This window comes from Poecilia latipinna, unplaced genomic scaffold (genome assembly GCF_001443285.1).
Source record: "Poecilia latipinna isolate Pla-1442-1.1 unplaced genomic scaffold, P_latipinna-1.0 Scaffold1412, whole genome shotgun sequence".
NCBI lineage: Eukaryota > Metazoa > Chordata > Actinopteri > Cyprinodontiformes > Poeciliidae > Poecilia > Poecilia latipinna.
The window spans coordinates 45,307-66,479 of NW_015114028.1; the positions used below are offsets into that span (position 1 = coordinate 45,307).

The 21,173-nt window shown below is 37.2% G+C and overlaps 2 protein-coding genes across 5 annotated transcripts in view; one reads left to right on the top strand and one right to left on the bottom strand.

Moving 5' to 3' along the window:
* The window catches only part of slc25a39 (solute carrier family 25 member 39), a 13,328-nt gene extending 4,112 nt beyond the window's left edge, over positions 1–9,216 (bottom strand). The window contains exons 1-9 of one of the 3 annotated variants that reach the window (XM_015056833.1): positions 9,154–9,216; positions 5,066–5,171; positions 4,877–4,936; positions 4,709–4,759; positions 3,316–3,425; positions 3,164–3,231; positions 1,410–1,534; positions 1,160–1,333; positions 509–618 (exon numbers count right to left, since the gene is read on the bottom strand). In XM_015056833.1, coding sequence (XP_014912319.1) covers positions 509–618; positions 1,160–1,333; positions 1,410–1,534; positions 3,164–3,231; positions 3,316–3,425; positions 4,709–4,759; positions 4,877–4,936; positions 5,066–5,162 — 795 coding nt within the window. In that variant the 5' untranslated portion in view covers positions 5,163–5,171; positions 9,154–9,216. Of the gene's footprint in view, positions 1–508; positions 619–1,159; positions 1,334–1,409; positions 1,535–3,163; positions 3,232–3,315; positions 3,426–4,708; positions 4,760–4,876; positions 4,937–5,065; positions 5,172–6,330; positions 6,533–9,153 lie in introns of those variants that run through there. The other 2 variants (XM_015056832.1, XM_015056834.1) reach the window with 2 other exon arrangements.
* On the top strand, positions 6,857–20,812 carry grna (granulin a). Of its 2 annotated transcripts, XM_015056829.1 has the most exons (14): positions 6,857–6,966; positions 7,556–7,696; positions 9,194–9,331; positions 10,451–10,579; positions 11,138–11,219; positions 12,089–12,195; positions 12,381–12,534; positions 12,623–12,754; positions 13,437–13,534; positions 13,631–13,873; positions 14,777–15,112; positions 17,520–17,756; positions 19,197–19,454; positions 20,054–20,812. In XM_015056829.1, exons 2-14 carry the CDS (start codon positions 7,556–7,558, stop codon positions 20,195–20,197), a joined length of 2,199 nt encoding a protein of 732 aa, XP_014912315.1. In that variant the 5' UTR covers positions 6,857–6,966; the 3' UTR covers positions 20,198–20,812. The 2 variants fall into 2 exon arrangements, with proteins under 2 accessions (XP_014912315.1, XP_014912316.1); XM_015056830.1 differs by lacking the exon at positions 9,194–9,331.
* Positions 20,813–21,173: the final 361 nt, after the last annotated feature.

The following is a 21,173-nucleotide window of genomic DNA, read 5'->3' on the forward strand; positions in this document are numbered from 1 at the left end:
ACACACACACACACACACACACACACACACACACACACACACACACACACACACACACACACACACACACACACACACAGTAAAATTCAAACATTTTTCAAAAATTTTCCCAAAAAAATACTGTTTCTCTCATTTACCTCGGAACAAAAAAACAAATTTAACAAAAAAAAAAAAATTCCCAGAATTTCAATAAAGTTAGTTTAACGTACTGAATATAAGCCAACCTTTATTTTAATTACACAGACCAATAAGTTATTGGGCCATAAGAAATAATTATTACATTTAAACAATCCAACTAGTCATGTTAAGGTAGAACGATATGAATATAAGATGGATGCAGCCTGAAAATAAAGATATTTTGTTCAAACTGAAGCTTCTTTTTCCTAAAAGTTAAATTAAATTCAGACTCTCCCAACACTGTTGGTGTTTAGGAGACATTGATTCAGCATCTGCTCTACATTAAGTCATTCAAAGTGGGTCGACAGTGTCAGCGCTGCTGAAGACTCACGGCTCCAGAAACGGCTCCAGCAGTGAAGCTGATGGAGAAGTTGGCGTTGGGCGATGCGTACTGCTCACACAGCTGGGCCTTCACCAGTTCGTAGTTAAACCAGTACAAAGCTGCAACAACAACACAAACAGCGTAAAACAAAGACCTGGGTGTCACTGAACCCATCTACAACAATTAATCTATTCATAGCATGATAAATTAGAACAAACTCAATCATTTCCATAATTTATGGTACATTTATTTTCTCTTTTTCTACCAAAAACTGGATGATAAAAGTCTTCAGTCAGGTGTTTTGGTCTCAATCTGCCCTTTTTTTAAAGGACATTTCATAATTCATTTTATTTGTTGTTTCTGTTGTTTTGTGTATTATTTTGGATATTTAAAATGTCTTCCAGTTCCAGTGTTAAAAGTTCATTAGAATTGAATATTTTTTATCTTTGAGAATGTGTTCTTGCATTATTATGCCATTATTACCATTATATAAAAAAAAAAAACATTATCGTTTATAGCAATAAACTCTGGGACCATTTATCGTCCACTAGACAATGATCTGTTATTGTGACAGACCGATCTACAATCACAAATTAGTTCCAAATAGTTAGAAAAGGAATAGAAATTAGGCTCTTTAACTAGGATGTGAGTGAATCTCACCAGAAAAAGGCACGTCTCTGAGAACGGTGGGCCCCCACCCCCTCCACAGCGACAGCATGCCGCTCTGGGCCACCGCCGAGCGGATGCACACGCGCAGCTCGCTGTAGCTCAGCTTCCTGGACTGCATTTTGGTCCTGACCAGCTCCAGAGGGCTGATGACCGTCACGGCGCCCACTGCCATCAGAACAACACGTTACAGATAAACAACAACAGAAAAACAACAACAGGAGGTTTTTTTTCTTCCTCTTACATCTGGCAAGCCCTCCGGCCAGAAGAGGGACGTGGCTGCCCTGGAGGCCCAAACCGAACCACAGGAAGTCCCTCAGCTGGTCGTAGCAGGTGAAGTAGATCACTGTGGCTGGGACGGCCATCACCCTTCACACATTAAAAACATACAAAGAAACATTGTTTTTATTTAGAAACGAATAAATTGCTCAACAGAGTTAAACACACAGAACCATGGGGAGGAAACTGACCGTTTCTCCCAGTCAAAGAACCGCTCCACCTCCCAGTGGACGTTTCTTTTAACTTTATATTTACATTTGTTTGGATTATAGATGCATAGATGCCTATATAAACTATTTTTCAACATAAAAAAAAAATAAATCTAAGTGTCTGTGTTACAACTAAAGGAAATTACGACGGAATATTGGGCCAGACTAAGGTAATTTTTTTATTTACGAGAATAAAGTCATAACAGCAGCAGAATAAAGTAAAAAACTTTATTTTAATAAGAGCAAAGTTTCCAGAGATCAGGATCTGACATGAACAGATTGATTCTTTAAAAATAAACTCAGTTGTTTCTACAATCACTTCAAAATTCTGCTATTGATTATAATTTGATCAAATAATGTCTTAAAAGATTCATTATTTCTTTACTTGTAAAATCGATACCAAAGTATAACTTCACAAGATGCTAAACATTCATTATTTTCACATTTTAATTATTTTTCAAGGTGTCATCATCATCAAATTAGGACTTAATTCTCGTATCATTACATATTTCAATTAATCAATCAAATTTTACTTTATGATTTTATTCTCCATATTATGACTTTATTCTGATAATTGCCTTTTTCCTAACTTAGACCTGATTCTCCATCACAGGAAACAACAGAACATGCACATGACCCAGTTTTCCAACAGCACATAAACACACCATGCTGCATTTGTGTCTGTGCATAAATGTAGTTTTTGACCTGGAACATGTATAAAAGGTCACATAAAGGTTATGCTTAACCTCTATAATGTTAAACATAGAACTAATCTGGGAGTCAAATTGTAATGTTTGTGTAACTTCTGAAAGCAGACGTTTATTTTGTATTCATAATTTCTTTATATTTGTGTGCATTTGAATACATCTTTGAAAGAACAAATCAAGTTTTAAATATGCAGAGATCTGCAAGGCCATGCAAGGTTACAATGTTAGAAAGAAAAACATTTGTAAAACTAGAGGGCATTCAGTAACAGAAACTTTATGGAAATTTGATTTTTCTTCATTTTTAACTTTGACTGAATACCCAAATTGTAATTTAGCTTCTGGTAAAACAAGTTTCAGACAATCTGCTCTGAAACTTTATTCAGTTTGACTCTCAAGTTCCTGTTATTTTGGAAAATAAAATCTCAAAAATCATCCAGGAGCAGACTGTGATGTTCATGTTTAACCAAAATAACGATTCCGGTTTGCCGACTTGAATCGGTTCAGATAATGTGTGAAAAACCTTTGACTAGGCCGCATCACTGCAGTCATGAGCAGGTTTCTGTCTGTTGTAGCCAGACTGTCTGAGAATGTTAGCTCTGAGCAGAAACCTGCTGAGTGGACAAACATCTCACCCCCTCCCCTGGCCTCCAGCTTGTTTTCTTTTGAATTCATGGAAAGTTTCCTGAAGTTCAAGGAAAACTGAATCTGAACAGAGTAAAATGCAAAACGAGCCGGACTGCATTTAGATAAAACAATAACGCCTCAAAAATAGAAAGAAACCAAAGCGTCGCCCTGAAACTCACAGCGTCGGTGGGAGCCCACTCCACAGAGAGCGGAGTCCCTCATGGCGGGTGATTTTCACAAAAGCATCCTGCGTCAAAAAAAAAACAACATCTCAGTGAATTATGCAGATATTAAAAAATCATCTGAAACCTGCAGCTGTGATGCAGCTCACCAAAGTGCCACTGAAATGCGTCGGCGTTCGGTACCAGCTGGAGCAGCTGGTTCCGTTCTGGCAGACGTAGATGTGATCCATCAGGCCGTTGCAGTACAGAAAACATTTCCCTGCAGACAAAACACACAGCAAAGCTTCAGAAGCAGCATGCTAATCAATAACGCACATGTTTACTTTCTCCCCTCAAACTTTGCTTCTGGATGTGAAACAACAAAAACGGGGCAACGACACTGAAGATAAGACCAGGCCGACCTTGCTACAGTTTATTTTGGGTTGATTAGTGACCAAATAAATAAACTATCGGAGGTTATTTTAGCTTCACAAGCAGAAAGAGTTCATCCAGGCTGAACAGGAATATATTCATAGGGCTGCAGCTAACGATTATTTTACTTATCAATTATTGAGATGGAAAAAAAGTGGCACATTTTGCAGCATTTTTTACAATATTAGAAATGAATGAAAAGATGTAAATGAAAAATTCAATTAATCTTACATAAGAAAATAAATGTTTTATTACATAAAATGCAATAATGACCTAGCCCTTTATGCTTGACATATCAATAAGGTGTAGGGCTGATATGTTGATTATTTTTTAAATACTGATAATTAGATATCAAAAGGTGTTTAAAGTTGAGATTTTTTAAAAACAGAATTTGAACCATTTGAAGCTGAGACTGGTACTTGATGAGTTCTGGGTACAAAATAATCACAGACAAAATATTTTTTTGGATCTTAAATGCAAAATGTATACATATATTGTACATTTTTGGCTCAGTTAAAGCTCAGAGTCTGTTGTTTTTTCAGCAAATGGCCTTTTTCAGTCTGTTTGCTCCAGTTAATGATTGAATAATAAACGGTGCTTAATAGGAAATTGTTTTATTTACAGAATTTGAACCGAGTGAAGTTAAACTGCCACTTGAGGAGTTTTACTAAAAAAATTTATTTACAGAAACATTTTGTTGTTGTTTTTTTTTTAATCTAAATTGCAAAATCTATATATTATTTTACATCTTGGCTTAATTACAGCTCTGTGTTGTTCTTTCTGCAAATTGCATGATTTTGAGTATGTATACTGCACTTAATAATTAATCAATTACTAAATTAGTTAGCAATTATTTCAATAATCAATTAATAGTGATAAATCGTTTCCGCTCGCATCTTTATTATTTATATGGTTTGTTTTCAGTGAAAGAACTCGTAACAGCTGCTCTGTGTAGCAGCGGCTTGTTTGAATCCCCAGATTAAACTACCTGATTAATTGATGATTAATCAATTACTAAATTAGTTGACAATTAGTTCAATAATCCCCATTAATCCAATTAATCGTTTCAGCCCTATATGTTTTCCAATCAGACCGGGGTGCGGTGCGCTGCTGCAGCAGATCAATACTCACATTTGGATGAGCGGCCGACTCCACCCCATGGAGCGGATTCACGGCCCAAAGCTGGAAAACGAAGCCAAGGTGGAGCAGAAAGAAAGCCGTTTGCAGGGGTTAGTTTCAAACGCAAAAGCAGTTAGAGACCAGGCATCTTAACGCGACACGAGGAAACAGTTTTCCTACCCTGGTGGAAGGGAGTCTGCTGAGCCTGCAGCCTTATCTTCACAACGTCCAGCGGAGTGACTGTAAACAAATCCACACACCCAATCACAACAGGGGCAGCAAAAGAGATGCAAATAGAATCAAAAAGGAAGAAAACATGGGAGTAAAAACTCTACGGCTCTTGCTCTCGTTGTTTCTATATAAGCTAACCAAATAGAGATGTGAGGAGGGCTCCAGTGCCAGAGGCCAGCATCTGCTGCACTGGAGAGATCGCAGCCACTGGGCCGCCAACGGTCCGCTCCCCCATCCTGCCCACCTGTCAGACCAAACATAAACAAAAACATACAAAATAGCAGGTCGAAAACATCATGCACTAGTCCAACAAAACGCTACAATCCAGCAGGGGTGAAGAAAGCTGCGATTTGCTGCAGAGTTTGTCCAAAAGAAAAAGAAAAACGACTCCTAAATGGACAAATTACCGTGCATTGAAGCCCGAGGTGTCTTTTTTTAACTGAGCAGGGTATGTCTAGGTGGAGTTGTTAAAACAAGGTCCTTGAAACATTTTGATAGCTTATCTTTCAAATGCATGCTGCCTCCAAAGCCTCGCCTCCTGATCTACAAATGACAGCCGTCTCAAACCGGTTTCCCTACAGGAGGAGGTGTTTCCGCTGGCCTGTCCACTTCCTGGGGGCTCACTAACAACAAAACGTATCATTACAGCCGTATGAGACAGAGTTTGACCAAATGAGTCAGATTCTTTAATGGTCACAGGAATTAGCATGGAAGCTATAGAATGTTAACGGAAATCTCTCACGTTGCACGACAAAAAACACCAAAACAGCAGCGTTATGTTGACAGGATGCACGTTTGTTGTATATGAAACACCAGATCCATAATCTGGCTTCATAATAGACTAGATTAAGGCTTCATTTTTTGTTGTTTTTTTAGCATACATTTTAGCAGTTGAACACCATGTTCTTTTTCGCAACGCTGAAGTTCGCTTCCGATTGATTGCTTGAGTAAACGGCTGTTTTAACAGCTTTTGAGGAATTAGGCTTTCCTTACATTAGGTTCAGGAGAAATGTTAAACTATATACGTAGATCGAAAAAAACAGTCTATAATTAACGAATCATTATTTTTGTTTCTTGGACTAAACGGATTTAGAGTCCTTAAAAATAGCGGAATAATCCTTTTTTCTTTAGGCATCAATGTGAGACTGACTTCAGTGCGTTTGTCTTTCTCGAAAAATACACCAAGAATTATTTTTTCTCGGTGAAATATCGATATGTTCTAAAACTATGCGTTCAACAATGGTGAGCAGGAACTCTTAGTTTCAGACAAAATTGTTGAATCTAGTCTTCAAACGTGGGTGTTTTGCTAACCGCTAACTGCAGAACGTTGATTAGCTCGGTAGCCATCTTGCTGTTTACAAGCTGCGAAGCTTAGCTATAAATTATGAGTTGACGTTACCCACCTTTTACTTTAGCTGCCAGGCTTTTCCTGAAACATAGGTGCCTTCACTCATGTCAGTTACTCAAACTGTGGTAATTCGTTTTACTCAGGCGCTCCATTGCAGAGCATGCCGAGTACAAAATGTTACCAGTGTCTGGCCTTGCTGCTCCACAACCGCTCACGTACGCAAAACCCAGATTCATAAAACATCTGCGTAACCAAAGAAACAATCCTTTTGACCGAGCGCATTATTTGTAGATCAGCGTTTGGACGGACTCGGGTCCGCCTGCTTCTGTTCCAGAAGCTTTGGCGCCATCTAGTGGGCTGCAAAATCACTGGCTGCATCAGGACGTTTCATGTAAATAATTTTCCTGTTAGATTAAGTTACCCGTTAGGACGACAAACTATGCTACTTGACGACAAAAAAACAAAAACAAACAAAAAACAATTCAATCAACTTGAAAAAAGTTTAAGCTTAGTGAATAAACACAGTGGAGACTTAGAGATCCACCTTTCGCTTCCCCGCCCTCTGACCATGATGGGGGCGTACTCGGGTTGATGCAGGTCCGGCAGGACTCTGTGTGGGAATTCACTGTGGTGAGACGCAGCAGGGAAGCTCCACTCTCACTTCACAACAGCCTTTCTGTCTTTAATAAAGGTAAGAGCACTGTAAAACCTCTTTTACTCTCAATCCGCTGGAAAAATGCTAAAAATATTTAACAAACCTTTATGACTGAAACTTAAAAAGTAGATTTTTTTATTCGGAATTTTCTTTAAGTTGTTCAATATTTATGCAAATTATATATGTCTTTCACATGTCTTCGTAATATTTATATATATTAAATATGTATTAGTTGTCATTTTAATGACGCTGATAGTGCTGTGAATACAACACTCTCCTTTGTGCAGGGAGACAAAGACAATATGATAAGGAAGTACTACTACAGGAAATAAACACTGAGGTTCTGTAAATCTATGTTTCTGTCTTTCAAACGGGGTAAAATATAAATAATAACCCATCATATTCCGTTCACACAGACTGATTTTTATGACAGAATTATTATTTAAATCATAATGTCAAGGTGTTCTGCATAACTGCTCAGCAAAACCCTAGAATCTAACACTTTATGCTTTTATTTGAAATTATTTGAGGACTCAAATCATTTCTGAAAGTGGAAAAGGGGGGTTTAAGTTTCATTTTCCTTTTTCGAGACTTCCTGTTCGTGAGAACTTTTCGCTGCTTGCAGATGCAGACCTGGGTTGTGATCTGTTGGGCTGTCTTTGCCGTGGTTGGTGCAGATGAGTGTCCAGATGGAGGCAGGTGTGCAGAAGGTCAAACCTGCTGCAGCAGCCCAACGAATGGCTATGGCTGCTGCCCGTTTGATCAGGTACATGTGGCTGCACAACACATTTCTCTAAGCATCTTTCTGTCTGGGGTATCAGTTAAATGTCAATGGTGGGATACTGTACTATGTTTTTACTACTACAATACAAGATAGTTCTTCTTATTAAGTTTCTGAAAATAATACAACACAGACAAACACAATTTGTTATTAACATGCTACGAAATTTGTTTTTCACACTTAATTTTAATTTTTATATGGACATAACAATGAAGAAAGTGTTGTAGAACTATACATGTGACTTGGATTAGTTTTAGTTCCTTAAATGGAACTTACAGTATATACTCCACTGTCTAGTAGGATTTCCTCAGTGTTGTAATAGCAAAATAAACTATGTATTTCTCAACATTATATACAATTAAACCCCAATGTAATGTATTCACAAATAGATAGTACAACATATGTGACTGATTTCTGGAGTAAGCATTTGTTCTGTTATTTTTGCCAGAAATTTAGGCTTCCAAAGTTTAAAAGCAGTGCAATTATTCATGCAGAAAATATTTATTTCCATAAGAAAAACAACATTTTTGTGAGAATTTTCAACCTCCAGTCAAAACTCTCCTACAAAACCAAATTTTGATCAACATTTTGTAAACGAAGTAACAGGTAGCATCTTGTTGATTTTTTTAAATTATTATTTTAAATATCTTTACAACCAAGAACCAAGACTCCAAAAATTAACAGAATTTCCTTATTTTTCTTCAAGTTTAGCTCAGATTAGCTTAGCTAGCAGAAGCTTGATGTTTCACACTACAAAAACAGAAAATCTTACCAATTATTTTTGGCCTAGTTTCTAGGCCAAAAGTATAATTTAGTATACTTGAAATAAGACTTAGTAACTTTTCAGCAAAAAACATTACCTTGTTTTAAGACAATATTTCCTCAATATTTATTTTAAAACGTTCTAGTTTCATTGGTAGATTATTTCACTTATAACAAGACATTTTTCCCATGTTGTACGTTAAATAATTTGTCAATGAGGCTACTTTTACATCTAAATTAAGAAATTATTAACTTAAAATTTAGTTGTAAGTCAGTTCTGTCCGATTTAAAATGTCCTGAGATAATTGCACTAGAAAATAGACCAAAATACTTGGTAAGATTTTGTGTTTTTGCAGTGCATGTATTTCTCTTCATCTTCACCTTCATTTTGGCCTGAGTTGCTTAAGTTTTGCTCCACCAGTTATTCACATGTGTACTATTCTTATGAAAATATTTTATTATGAAAGGCTTTTGTACCTCATGACACTTTCAGCTATGACGTACTGTTTTATCCTTATTAGGTCCATGTCGCAGTTAAATTGACATAGCAGATAAAGTTTCTGTACTCTAAAGTAAACCTTATTCTATAGTAGCGCTATTCATACTGGAAGGTGTTTTACTACTGTATAAACCAGATAAAAGAGCTAGCCTCATTCACAGTAGGAGATATCCGTACTAACTTTGGTAGTCAAAGTGTTCCTGCTACTCCCGTCTCTTCAGGCTGAATGCTGTGAAGATCACATCCACTGCTGTCCCTCAGACACGATCTGCGACTCAGAGGCGTTCCGCTGTGTGAATGCCACTCTGTCCATCCCATGGACCGAAAGGACATCCGCGCTCCAGCCCACAGTCTCTAAAGTATGGATAACATCCTCTTGTTTTCATCCACAAACCCGGTTTAAGTATACGTAGTTCTCATGAGACGTCACACCACACTTCCGTGAATTTGGTAACTGACAGCCATCTTAGCAGGCAGTTGCTATGGAGTTGCTATGACAACAGTGAGCCGTGAAGCAGCAATATTAGAACTAGTGCTTACCTCATTCAAACTTATAAACTGTATAAATACATTACACCTATTATTAAATTTCATTTCTGAGTACTCTAGCCACCTCTGTGTAATACTCAGATGAATATCAGTGATATTTACTGTAGTACTTACTGCCGAAGTAGCAAAATTAGCTAAGCTAATGTAGCTTTTAGCTGCTAGCTGAGACGGACTTGTAGCGAACGTGTATGTCAGGGCTGGGCAGAGTAGCCAAAATTGTATTCAATTTCACTACTTCAACATATTTTCACTCAAGTAAAAGTAAAAAGTAGCCGTCCAAGAAACTACTCAAGTCAAACTAGAAAGTATTTGGTAAAAAGTCTACTCAAGTAAGTAACTAATCAAATGATCAAACATTTAAAAAATTACATAATCAGACAGACCAAAATAACAAAAACTGCAGGTGTGTGTCTGTTTCTATTGAATGTTTGGTTAAAATATGTTTGTTCTTCATTCACTTAAGCTACTCAGAATGAGTAGAGTATCCACAAGTTTTACTAAATTAAGAGTAGAAATACTTCATAAGAAAATTACTCAAGTAAAAGTAAAATGTACAGCATTGAAAAAAACTACTAAAAGTAAATTTTTTTCAAAATGTTACTCAAGTAAGTGTAACTGATTAAATGTACTACTCAGCTCTGATTACAACTATTACTCTGTTACAATTTGAATACTTGTCCACATCATCTGACATATTTTCCTTTTCTGTCTCATACGGATCAATCCCAACAGCAGCCACTTTTTAAATGTACCTTGGTCTCACACATTGGTCAAGCTTGTGCACATATTTTATTTTTGTTTGCCTGAAGCCATGGGTCCACTATGCGTTGCGCATGCGCTTGCCTACTAAGATGGCGCAGATCACTTTTGGTTCAGACTTGTGGGAACTATGTATTTTCAGTGGTGTTCCTCATTTGTTGTCCGTGCAGTCCTTCAGGATGATCAAGTCCTACATGGGTGAAGACGATGATAACATCTGTCCCGATCAGTCACGATGCCCTGCTGAGTTTTCCTGCCTGAAGGCTTTGACAAAGTTTGGATGCTGTCCGTTAGCGAAGGTAATCACATTTTTGTTTTTGAGCCTTAAAGCTGCAGTATGTAATGTATTTGTTGAAGTCGTGACTATGTTATGACAGCACGGTATGAGACAGATAATCTTTGAAAAAAAATTAGCTCCTCTGCCTTGTCCCAGCGCTAACTAGAAACAACCAATCAGAGCCAGGAGGCGGGTTTCAGTGCTGTGAATCATCATCATCTCTCATTCTCCCCCTTGCTCTGTGCTAAGTTGCAGCTAGCACAGCCTGTCATGAATGCTCAGGGCAGTTAGTATAGCCACCGATGGTGGATAAACTGTTTACCTCTAACGGTAAGTTGTTCACGCATGTGGTTGATTGACAGCACTAAGCCCCTCCTCCTGACTCTGATTGGTAGATTTTGGTCGGAACGGTACATTTTTATCAGACTGGAATAGTAACTGAGGGAAGCAGTGGAGGGGATCGATTATCTGTCTCATAAAAAACTGTCACAAAATATTTACAAATCCAATCTTGTCGTTTTGGATAAGTGAGAGTGTGAGGATTTCAGGAATGTTTTTCTAACTTTATGCCGTCCAACAGGGAATTTCCTGCTCTGATGGGAAGCACTGCTGTCCTGAGGGCCACCACTGCAGCATTGACAGCCGCTCCTGCATCAAAAAAGGTTGGACTTATCATAATATTCATATTTTTCAGTCTTTAATCTTTATTTAAGGCTGCAACTAACAATAACTCCGATGATGAATCGATTAATCAGGTAATTAAATCAGCAGATTGTTCATTTAACCACGTAAGCCTTTTTTTATGCAATATTAAATACATTAAAAAGATAGAAACAAATACATTTAGTTACTTTTTTAGATAAGAAAATAAACATTTTATCACCTAAGATGCAATAACATAGCATTTCTTTTGTAGCAAGGAATGCATTTTCAGCTAAAAAAATAATTTCAATTGTGCTAAAAACTCTGCCCATTTACATCAGAATAGAGTATGGCTGATCTGCTGACTATTTCTTGGATTCAACAATTTAATAATTGAGAAGCAAAAGATGTTTTTTTTGTTTTGTTTTTTTAAGAATTTGAACCAGGTGAAGTTAAAACTTAAGTTTACAGACAAAGGTTGTTTTCTTTATTTTAATGCAAAATGTTTATTTTACAGTTTTGGCTTATTTGATGCTCTAACTATGCTCTGTCAGCAAATTATCTTTTTTGAGTCTTTATACTACTGTTAATGATTAATCAATTGCTAAATTAGTTGATGATTATTTCAATCATTGATTAATCACGATTAATCGTTTCAGCTCCATCATTATTATTTCAGTTTTTATAATTCTGTTGTTTTGTTTTGGGTGAAAAAACTCTTGACTCTGTAGAGACGACATGTCCAAATGATCGGATGAATTCACTTGATGTGAGATGATTAACCAATTACTAAATTAGTTGATTATTTCAATAATAGATTAATCGTGATTAATCATTTCAGCTCTATCATTTTTGTCTTAGTGTTTAATATTTTGTATTTCTTTTTAAGAACTTGTGACAGCCATCCGGTGTAGCGACGGCGTGTCCGAATGCCCGGATGAAACGACCTGCTGTGAGACTCCAGAAGGCAAATGGGGTTGCTGTCCAATGCCAAAGGTAGGCAGTAATCAGTCTTCAGTCATGTTGCTCCTTAATAATAGGACTTCACACTGTGAGTAAGATAGTAAAGGAGGGAAAAGTCAAATGGATGATTTACATGATCCACATTGACTCACATCCAAGTTATCATGTCTTTATTGTGTCTTATCCTGGGCTGACGTGTAACTTTATTGTCCAAACAGGCTGTGTGCTGCGATGATAAGAAACACTGCTGCCCTGAAGGGACAACATGCAACATTGAACAAATGAAATGCATTTCCATGTCTACCAAAAAGGAGCTGCCAATGTGGGCTAAGTTCCCTGCCAGACAGAGAGCAGACTGGGAGAATCAGAACGGTCAGAGTTAGGAATGTGTGCCATCATGAAGGATTAGTGAGCTAAACTTCATTATAATAAAGAAATCTGTGTGTGCCTGTTTTTCCAGAGGGTGAAGAAATTACTGCAAAGGCAGCCGTTGGGGAAGAAGCAAAGAAATCCTCTGAAGCTGCTACAGCCAATCCGCTTCCTGCTCTGAAGGAGGAAGTGACTGTGTCATCTGTTACTAAGGCAGACGGAGGTGAAATTTCACTTTATGCTTCTTGAAAGTTTTACCAGGAAGGGCCAGTTTCAGACTAAGTAACATTCACACTAACAGGATTATCCACACTAGACTCAAATACAAGTAGGACTACTTCACCATATTTTACTAAAGTAAAAGTAAAAAAGTCTTTTGTAAAAAGTCCAATGAAGTACTGAGTAACTGATCAAATTATCAGTCATTTAAAATTAAAAATTACATAATCCGACAGACCAAAATATAAAGTTAAGTGTAAATTTTGGTGTTTGAAGCACCAATATTACAATAATTCATATAACTAATAAAAAAATAACAAAATTAGGCAAAAATGTAACATTTTTGAAACTTTAACAAAAAACTGCAGGTCTGTGTCTGTCTGGTGATTTTTTGTTTTTCATTCAGTGGGTAGAGAATCCAGAAACCTTATTCCAGTAAAAGTAGAAATACTTCATAATACTTTATTTTTACTTTTACACAAGTAAAAGTAAAAAGTACAGCGTAGTAAAATACTCCTAAAAGTACATCTTTTCAAAAAAGTTACTCAAGTAAACTTACACACACTGATTAAAAAGACACAAATGCAATTTTTCTCACAAGCTGATGTTTAGGATAGGACTGTTTAAAAATACATTTTCCCAGCAGGAGAGTTGGATCAACTGAAATCTGCTTTCTCCTCCTTCAGTCAACAATGTGCCATGTGACGACACCGCCGCCTGTCCTGATGGCACCACCTGCTGTAAAACCAAAGAGGGTGGCTGGGCCTGTTGTCCTATGCCAGAGGTGAAGATACAGAGTAAAATAACAAAAAAATAAATCTAAACCTGTGCTGTTTGGGGAATTTATGTGTTTCTGTTCATCCAAACGTGTCGTCCTCAGGCTGTTTGCTGTGAAGATTTTATCCACTGCTGTCCAAATGGTAAGAAATGTGACTTGGCAGCAGGAAAATGTGTCGATGGCCTTCTATCCATCCCCTGGTTTGAGAAGAAACCAGCGATCTCCAGACCAGGTGTGGATGTACAGGTGAAGAATGTGCCATGTGACGACACCGCCGCCTGTCCTGATGGCACCACCTGCTGTAAAAACAAGGAAGGTGCCTGGGCCTGCTGTCCTCTCCCTAAGGTTAGCAAACCAACATTTGACATCCAGTGAATTTGAAGAACATAGTTTCTGGAGCTGCGTTTTAGGGACTAAACTCGTAGATAGTAGGTATGAAGTCGTTGCATCGCAACATCTCATCTGCTGGTGGCTAAAAATCTGCTTGTTGACAATGACTAGCATTGTTCTCATAATGTGCTAAATCTTAAATGTATTTATGATATATAAAAGAAAAAGAGATGCAATGCTTTACTATTTATCATCAATACTACAACAACTAGATAAAACTGTCAGGAAAAAGTTTTAGTTAAAAAAGAACGGTGAAAGAAAGTAGCTCAGTTATGCTAGCTTGACTTTGACAACCTTAATATGTAGATGTGCTGCAGAATTTGGTCCATTTCGGTTCTGTAAAATAAAAAGGCGACCCACACACCAATTTTCTGGCAGATTATCAGTAGAGCAGATTTTTAAATTGGCTAATCAGCCGCTGTTTGCTAATCTATCACTAATAATAGGGATTAAACTATTATTAGTTTAATAATAGTTTAATCCCTAAATATTAGGGATTAAACTAAGGACCGAGGTTTGGAGGTGGATCAGAGTTAACTCTGAACCAGTTAACTCTGGATCAGAGTTAACTCTTTTGGTTCGTAGTAGAACGTTCTACTAGCGTTCTACTACGCTGGCTACTGATGGCAAGTAGTAAATTATATTTCTGGATGCAATGTGTTGTATCGTCTATATCATCTCGTGGCATTGAATAACAGCAGAGGTATTGCTAAATCGCTAATGAACACTAATTTCTGAAGGAAGTACAGACACTTCCTTCAGAAGGTATCAAGTACCACCTGTAAAGGTGGTCTATTATGCTTCTTTCTCCCATGGTTGCTATTGTATTTTATTTTTATCTGACACTTTATTTGCTAGGCGGTCTGCTGTGACGACCATGAACACTGCTGCCCTGAAGGCACCACCTGTAACCCGACCAGCACTGGTTGTTTACAAGCTTCAGCCTCAACGCCCTTCATGCTGCAGGTCGCTGCGTTCACCACTCCGGTACCCACCACAACAACCCAAAGCTTGGTGACAACCCCAGCAAAGACCAATGAAGAGGATGAGCGACCCACACAAGAGGAAGGTGATGAAGAAGAGGAGAAGGAAGAAGAGAGGAATCAGTGTGATGAACACACCAGCTGCCCTCAGGATACAACCTGCTGCTTTATAGAGTCGTGTAAAAAGTGGGGCTGCTGCCCACTGCCAAAGGTGAGTTCTGCTACTCAGGGTTCACTCATGTTAGCGCGGTTTAGTTTGCTTAATCCAAGTAGAGTTTGTTTTCCTAGAAAGTCTGGTTCGTTTGAGGAGATGTGAATGAGTAATCGAACTCTGACACGAACCAAAAGAGTTAACTCTGATCCACCTCCAAACTTCAGTCTCTGTTTGGTTGAAGTGAACTCAGGCACAATTTGAATGCATTTTGAACGATCCAGAGACTGTTAAAAAAGCAGAACATGGGTTACAGGGCAGAGCATTCTGGGTAAATACAACCAGAACAAACATGCTAACCGAGCGCTAACAGGAAAAATGGTTCACCGTCTTTTGCCGAAGAGAAAAGAGAAATCCTACAATCAGTAAAATCCTCTTCATGTTTGTTTAGATTTTGTGAAAAAGGAAGTTCTGCTCTGTCTTCTTCAGAGGTTTTGTTTCATCTCCCTCAGTCGTTCTTGGTGCAGCGCCCCCACAGGCGAGGAGGGGAACAGGTTTTCTAAAGATTTGGTTCAGTGCAGTGTGGAAGCACAATGCTGCATTAAGGCCATTGTAGATGAAAAATAGAAGTAAATTTCTGCCAAAAAACTCAGATATTTTTTCATTACGCAATCTAAGAAATTTTCTAGAAACATGTTAAAAAGTAAAAAAAAGAAAAAACTTTTCAAACTCAGAAAATTTACAAAAGTCAAACATTTTAAAATTTTCTATCTACAATGACCCAAATTCACTCTTGTATGAAACTGAACCACAGCAGCTAGAAATGTAGAAAATGTTGCAACTTTAGTCACGAGTTTACCAAACTTTGAGGTGTGTAAACACTCTTAAGCTGCATAATTAAACTTATAAAGAATTTATAGCCAAAGCAGTGCTATAAAAATGTGACTCGTGAATCTGAACTGCGTTAATTTCTTAATAATAATGTAGTTTAAGTACCAGAATGCATTTTCATTTATTGAAGGAAAACTAGAACTGCACAGCTGATTATGGCTAGCCTTCCAGTACAGATACCGATCCAACTTCACAATGGCTCTATAAGTCTGAGTCTTTTGTGGTAAAAAAGGAGAAGTTAGTCGTAGAAATGAATGCCTGCAAATGAAGCTAAATGTCAAAGTTGTGCAAACAAACAGGAAGAAGCTATTTAATGTAAATAGTAAGTTGTAAAACAAGAATAGTAACCCCTATTATTGATGTAGATTCCTCATAATAGGAAATATTTTGGTTCATTTTCTCGAGAGGCGTATATTTACTTATAATAGATATTTAAATAATTACACTCCAAAAATGCAAATTTTTACCAAATATTTTGGTCTAGTTTTTAGTGCAAAAATCTTAGTACACTTTAAATAAGACAAAACTGACTTATAAGTAACTTTTCAGCAAGAAATTTGATCTGTCAATATTTAATAATTCCTTAATATTGATACAAATCAAAGTACTAGTTATTGGCAGATTAATTCAATTATAACAAGACATGTTTTAAATTATGTAACTGGAACTTTTCCATCAATATAAGGAAATAAAGACTTAAATTAAGCTGATAACCTGATGAAACATTAAAAAAAAAAAAAAAGCTTATATTTGGCATCCAAGAGGCAAAATTCACCACCAGCATTAAAAAAAGAGTCAAATTAAACGATGCTGCAAAAGGCACAGAGAAGATTTGAAACTAGACGGTTAATTCAGTCACGGACAACCCAGCTGATATTTCTGGCCTTTAAACTTACTTTCAATTCTGATTTCTGTCATATGAATAAATATATCATCACCCACACAACTGTCACACTTCACTAGAGTACAGGCAGCAGAGTGTTCAATCTGACCAAAAAACAATCTGTTGAGTTTTATTACACTTACTGGAGCATTTTAATTTCATTAATTGTTTTTTAAACAATATTAAGGAATTGTTGACATAAACAAGCTCCTACATGTTATCTAAAAGTTACTTGTCTACTAGTTTTGTTTTAGTTTAATTGTACTAACATATTTGCACTAGAAACTAGACAAAAAAACTTGGTAATATTTGTGTTCTTTCAGTTTATGGCTTAAATTAATTTTGATGGCTGTCAGAGCATAATAATAATTGGCCATATCAAAGCTACATTTTTGGTTTATGTTAGCTGTTTTCCAGAATAATTAAAATTAACAGTAATAAGTGCCTGAAAAAAATTACATTGTGTAAATAAATCCTTGTGTTTCGGTTTTTGATCTAAGTACTGTCATGAGAGATAAGTGTCGGTGTCTTTAATGTCAAATCATGGCACAGGAAGTGGTGAATTTAAATCTAAATGCATCTTTTTTCCCTGTGACTGAGAGTTTGGTCTTACTACTGAAGAAAGCAGAAGTAACAATATAACCGCTTGGCTGATGTGAAAGTCACGCTTCCAACTCTCACTTCTTCTACCAGGCCGTGTGTTGCGCCGACGGCAGCCATTGTTGCCCGGAAAACTACAAATGTAACGAGGACAAGACCACGTGCATCAGAGGAGAAGTGGAGATCCCGTGGTACACCAAACTCCCCGCCATTACGAGGGTCCAGGTTGATCCCAACAACGTCCAGTGCGACGACGACCACCAGTGTCCTGAACACACCTCCTGCTGCAAACTGTTCACTGGCGAGTGGGGCTGCTGCCCGCTGCAAAATGTGAGATTACCGGCCGATTCCGAACCTCCACCATGAAAATGTTGAGTGTTGAAATCAGTGTCTGTTAGTGATGTGCGGATTAATACTGCAATATCGATATCTCCCGATACCAGACCTTATATGCTTTAAATTTGATTCTCAAATCCAAATATCAATACTTCATCCATTTGAGATAATGTAGCTTATGAAGAGCACGTTAGAAAGTTACTAAATTATTAAGATCATGTCTAAATGAGACGGAGTTGATTGGAACTACTTTTTCTTCCGCCTGATAAGTGCGTAATCTGTAAGGACGTAAAGCGTAACGTGCTGCTGCTGCTCGGACACACTGACATTAGCTGCGTTTCCATTGACCACAAAATTGCGCAAATTCAAAGTACGAAAATAAACCCGCTTAATGGGAACACCACAGCTTCCCTCATGTGTTCTGCTTTTCTTCGCGCTAGGAGAAGATGGTTTTTCTCCCGTGTTGAAATAGATGTATTTAGTAAAACTACAGTGGAAGTTTTAGAGCGTGTTTGCTAGCTATTAGTTAAATATTCTTACTTTTTAGTTTAGTTTTTATTAGTTATAGTAGTAGTTTTAGTTTTTTCATACTTTGGTTAATTTTTTGTGCAGAATTAAAAAAATTTAAAATATTGTGATTATGTTTACATTTAAGGGTAATGGATTCTCAAAAGAAGATACAATTTTCAAAAAAAATAAATAAAAATAAATAGATCTAATTACTGTTGAGCAAACAACTTTTGCCATCGTCGTTTTTCAGATTAGCGTAGCTCAGGGGTTCCCAAAGTCGGTCCTTGAGCGCCGGCATCCTGCATGTTTTAGTTCTCTCCCTGGTGGTAGTAACAACCTTTTCAGCAGGTCAATGTTCTCCTTAGGCCTTCTAACGAACCATCATTGGATCCAGGTGTGTTAAAACAGGGAGAGAACTAAAACATGCAGGATGCCGGGCCTCCAGGCATCCTGCATGTTTGGACACCCCTGGCGTAGCGCCACCAGGAGGAATGTGGAGTGCCGTAATTTGCTGACAGCTGACGTAAACTGTGTGATGAGAAAAAAAATCACACTAGTTCAAAAGGCTAATAAATAGATTCATGAACATAAAAATAATTTAAATCAGAAAATGAGCATCAGGAATAACATTAAAATAAATTATTCTAACTTATATTTTATATTAAAAAAAAAGATTGAAGTACAAATTAAAAGTGTATGAGATTAATTTATTATTTTTGCATGATTTTTCTCACCCATTGCCGTCTGGCAGCCTCCTCTTTAAAGAACAGTTTTATTTTTCTCAGAATTCTAAGAATTGCGAAATTGTATTATTATTATTTTTCAATATAAGCACAATAACAAAAAGATTTGTGCACATTTGTAAAGGAAGCTGAGTGCAGGAGGGTTTGCTGTTGTAATGTAAGACTTGGTGTTTCTGTTCAGGCGGTGTGCTGCTCGGATAAGGAGCACTGCTGCCCAGAGGGCTACACCTGCGACGTTGTCTCCAATAGCTGCCAGAAGCTCATCCTGCTGCAGCTGGAGACGCTCCCGCTGATACCGGTGTTCCTGCCGGAGTACCATCTTGAGCTCGCGCCGCTGAAGCACAGAGTCGTCCAGTGTGACGAGCAGAAAAGCTGCCCGGACGACAACACCTGCTGCAGGACGTCTGCCACCACCTGGGGCTGCTGCCCGGCTCCTCATGTAGGAAACGCTTCACTTACAGACACACACACCTTGAATTATGCATTTATTTGGCATAATTAATCAGTTGTGAAGTTAGACTAAGTTCTTTAATCACAGTGTCACAAAATGCACAGATTTATTTTAACAACTCTCCAGCGTTAAGCTTCTGATGCATTTGATGCTGCAGACTCCAGTGGTTGATCACTAGACCAGATGGATACTTTCTGGATTTCTAAGAATAAGTATGGAAAAAGATTAGTGCCACAAAAAAATTATTACATTCTGACATCAAACTCAGAATTCTGATTCTAATCTATTATCTTATTTCATTTGTCGCAGAGGTTCTTTTTAAATTATTTCCAGTTTTAGTGAACTAATTTCTGACCCTAGGTTTACTTTCTTGTGCTTTTCTTGAGAGAATATGTTTAATTACTGTGAAATTGTGTCTGAATTTGTACAATAATGACAACAAGACTGCATTTTCTGTTGTCTGACGTGAGCAACAACACTAAGGGAGCAAGCCATAGAAATGTATCATAAAAATGTTTTAATCATGTGCTGTTGTCATGAGTTGCATGGATGTATTTAACCTAGAGCGCCCTCTGTTGGCCTTGCAGGCGGTGTGCTGCAGCGACATGAAGCACTGCTGTCCCGCTGGCTACACCTGCACAGAGGAAGGCTCCTGCGTCCAGAACTCTGGGCTCAACTGGCAGACATGGAACATGTTCTCCACCAACAAGAAGAGAGCTCTAATTCTATGAAAACATGCTGAAATTAATTTTTACATGAAGAAAATAAATATAAAATACAATTAATACTTTGTTCTAAAACGTGCTAAATGGTGAACAGTAAAAATGAATTGCACTTAAGGAGGCTGTTAGGGAACGTGAGCTTGGATTGAAACGTTTCTGTCTGCAGGTTTGGTGCAACAGAAGGTTGTTTTTCTCCTGCACACATAATTTGATACTTGAAACTCTAACAAATCAAGAATAAAACTGAAACACTCCGAATGCAACATAAATCTTCTCACTAAATCACTAAATCACTGTTGTCATGATCTGTTGCAGCTGCCTTTTGTTCACATCTGCATTCCTCTGTCAATAATCTGTATTTTTTCTCCAAATCAGTAATAACCAGTGACAGTTTGTAATCGACTGTTACATTTAAATGATTAGCATTTATTTTGTTGGTAAATCAGTCTGAGACTTCATATTGAATTGAAAAGAAAGTACCGATCATTATTCATTTAATTTTCTCATCAATCAAACTTATTGATTTCGGGCAAAACTATTAATTTAAGTGGTGCAACTTAATTAAAAAACAAATATGATTTCTGTGTTTTCCATGAAACTAATAAAGAAGAAATTACATTAAAATGTTTTTTGTCATTCTTTTTGTGTAATAACATGATCAATACAATTTTAAACTAAACCTGCATTATTAAGAAAAACATTTTGTATTTTATGTGAACAGCTATTTCCAAGCTGTTCTGTTATAATGATGGGTGCTGATGGTATGTAAGCCATATAGGCAATATAAATATAATTTGGCCAAAATATCAGGTTTATCATACTCAGGGGCCTGAACATTTTTAGAATATCTTTTTTTCTTTTAATTAGAATTGTTAAAGCTATTTTTTTTTTTACTTTTATTTACAATAAACAAACTACAGTATGTTAATAATACAAGATATTAAAGTCTGATTTTTGTCTAAAAGGGATAGGCTTTAAAACATTC